The sequence below is a fragment of the Coptis chinensis genome, chromosome 2 (genome assembly GCF_015680905.1).
Source record: "Coptis chinensis isolate HL-2020 chromosome 2, ASM1568090v1, whole genome shotgun sequence".
In the NCBI taxonomy this organism is placed as follows: domain Eukaryota; kingdom Viridiplantae; phylum Streptophyta; class Magnoliopsida; order Ranunculales; family Ranunculaceae; genus Coptis; species Coptis chinensis.
In genome coordinates, this window is record NC_141457.1 from 1780985 (window position 1) to 1783320 (window position 2336).

The 2336-nt window shown below is 36.6% G+C and overlaps 1 protein-coding gene across 2 annotated transcripts; it reads left to right on the forward strand.

Moving 5' to 3' along the window:
• Positions 1 to 559: 559 nt before the first annotated feature.
• LOC147514315 (columbamine O-methyltransferase-like) lies at positions 560 to 2038 on the forward strand. 2 transcript variants are annotated; one of them, XM_086582459.1, is made up of 3 exons: positions 560 to 1137; positions 1213 to 1391; positions 1522 to 2038. In XM_086582459.1, the coding sequence occupies exons 1-3, from the start codon at positions 627 to 629 to the stop codon at positions 1810 to 1812; spliced, it is 981 nt and encodes a 326-aa protein (XP_086438585.1). In that variant the 5' UTR covers positions 560 to 626; the 3' UTR covers positions 1813 to 2038. The 2 variants fall into 2 exon arrangements, with proteins under 2 accessions (XP_086438585.1, XP_086438578.1); XM_086582452.1 differs by having other exon boundaries at positions 561 to 1391.
• The last annotated feature ends 298 nt before the right edge of the window (positions 2039 to 2336 follow it).

Consider the following 2336-nt stretch of genomic DNA (forward strand, 5'->3'; position numbering starts at 1 on the left):
AATTTGGTTTTGGAGATAAAACCAAAAATCAAGGTTTTGGAAAAACCTAACCAAACAAGTCGGAAGGATTGGAATCCGCACTAAAAAAAAAAACAAAAGAGAGAGAACCTTTACGCAGAGAACCCTCAGAAAGAGATAAAGAGTGATCTAGTAAGGTGAGAGACTGTAAGGAGAGATTGTAATCTTCCTTCCCACGTTATTAAGAACTGACTCTTGTGGAAGTAGGCATCATTGGCCGAACCACGGTAAATCTTTGTGTTGTGGTTTGCTTTTACTGCTTTACATTATTATCTGTTGTTAATAGTTGTTTAGCGAGTTGGGCATGTTAGTATAGGCAGTTTGTGATATTTGAGATTTATCTGGAGTTGAATTGTGTTCATACAAGTTATCTGTGTAGTGGGAAACCGATTGGTATTGGTGTAATCCCCAACAATAACCAATCCCACCATTCATTGAAAACACGTAATAATTAAATTATTGTTGGTCCTACATGACGTCGTCGAAAATAGACTGCTTCGATTAGATCCGGTAGATTATAAAGATCATGTTGCTGGGAAATTGAGTCTCTAGAACCGGACCCTTCACTTATATTTTATCTCACATTAGGAATCAATATTGTGCAAGGCATGGATACTCCGAAGCCATATCAGAATGATGAAATTAATGCTCAAGCCGAAGTATGGAAACACATGTATGGTTTTGCCAAAACAATTATGCTAAGGAGCACAATTAGTCTTGGGATACCTGACATAATTCACAACAACGGCCCTGTTACATTATCTCAATTAGCAACTCATCTTCCATTGAAATCCATTAGCATTGACAGATTCCATCACTTTATGAGGTATTTAGTACACATGAAACTCTTCACAATCTCTACAGATCATATCACTAAGGAAGACAAATTTGAGTTAACTCCTGCATCAAAACTTCTAGTTCAACGTCACCAAAAAAGCTTAGCCCCTTATGTCATGATGCAAACACATCCAGAAGGGTTCTCAATTTGGAGTCATGTCATTGATGTCTTAGATGGGAAAAAGCCTTACTGGGAATCAACCTACGGTATTTCGATGTACCAAAAAACCGAAGGGGATCCAGAAATGAATGAGATGTTCAATGACGCTATGACAAGCCATAGTAAGTTCATGTTGCCTGCACTTGTGTCTGGTTTGATGAAGGAAAATGTTCTTGATGGTGTTGCCTCAATTGTAGATGTAGGGGGCAACTCAGGTGTTGTTGCTAAGGCAATTGTTGATGCTTTCCCAGATGTGAAGTGCAGTGTTATGGACTTAAATCATGTTATAGAAAGTGTTATCAAGGATCCAAAGTTGGATTATGTGGCTGGGGACATGTTCACTTCTGTTCCTAATGCTGATGCAATCTTATTGAAGGTATCTAGTACTCCATTGACGTACTTTATAATGAACTGATGATCCAAACTCTCTTTACAATTAAGAACTCCTTATATTTTTTGAATTTTGTATGAAATCGTAGTTAATATTTTAATTACTTAATTTGCAGTTTACGCTCCACAATTACGAGGATGATGACTGCATCAAGATTTTAAGAAAAGCCAAGGAGGCAATACCTTCAAGTGGAGGGAAGGTGATATTAGTCGAAATTGTAGTGGACATCGAGAATTTACCACAGTTCACTTCTGGTAGACTGAGTATGGAGGTGGAGATGATGTTAATGGGAGGAAAAGAAAGAACAAAGAAAGAATGGGAAGATCTCTTACGCAAAGCTAGTTTTACTAATCACCAAGTAATACCAATAATGGCTATTGAATCAATTATTGTGGCATATTCTTGAAATAGCCCAAGAAAGAGAATTGAACCACGTTCACAAGTATATGCTTGCGGATTATACCGTAACAAGAAGAAAAATAAAATTAGTGTACGTATGGTATGGGGTTTGTGTAGGTCTCTTGCTCTCCACGTTTCCTACTCTATGTAAACTCTTTTTTCACAGCCGAAAAGTGTATATCTTTCTACAAACCGTACTTTCTTTACTTTAACGGGTAGTCAAAATTCTATTTTGTGTTGGTCTTCTTTTCTTATTTGTTTAGTGCAGTAGAAATTGGACATCGACAGTGGCGGAGCCAGGAAATTGGGTGAGGGTGAGCCACAACTAGTCACTATATAAAAACTAAAATAAGATGACACCCAATTTGTCGAATTTTTGTTTTCCCTTGCATATTTTTTAAAAGTAAAAAAGAAAAAAACACAATTCGAATCCCATCACAAAAGATATGTAAATTTTGGAATTACAAAAGACTAGATTGCTTAATAGATCGATTTAGGAGAAAAAAAAAATTACGGATATTTAGGTTTAGA

What these genes read in the sequence shown, in the direction of transcription:
- LOC147514315 (XM_086582452.1), top strand. Translation starts at nt 627, where the DNA reads ATGGATACTCCGAAGCCATATCAGAATGATGAAATTAATGCTCAAGCC. An exon ending in CTGATGCAATCTTATTGAAG is followed by an intron (nt 1,392 to 1,521) that starts GTATCTAGTACT and finishes CTTAATTTGCAG; the next exon opens with TTTACGCTCCACAATTACGA.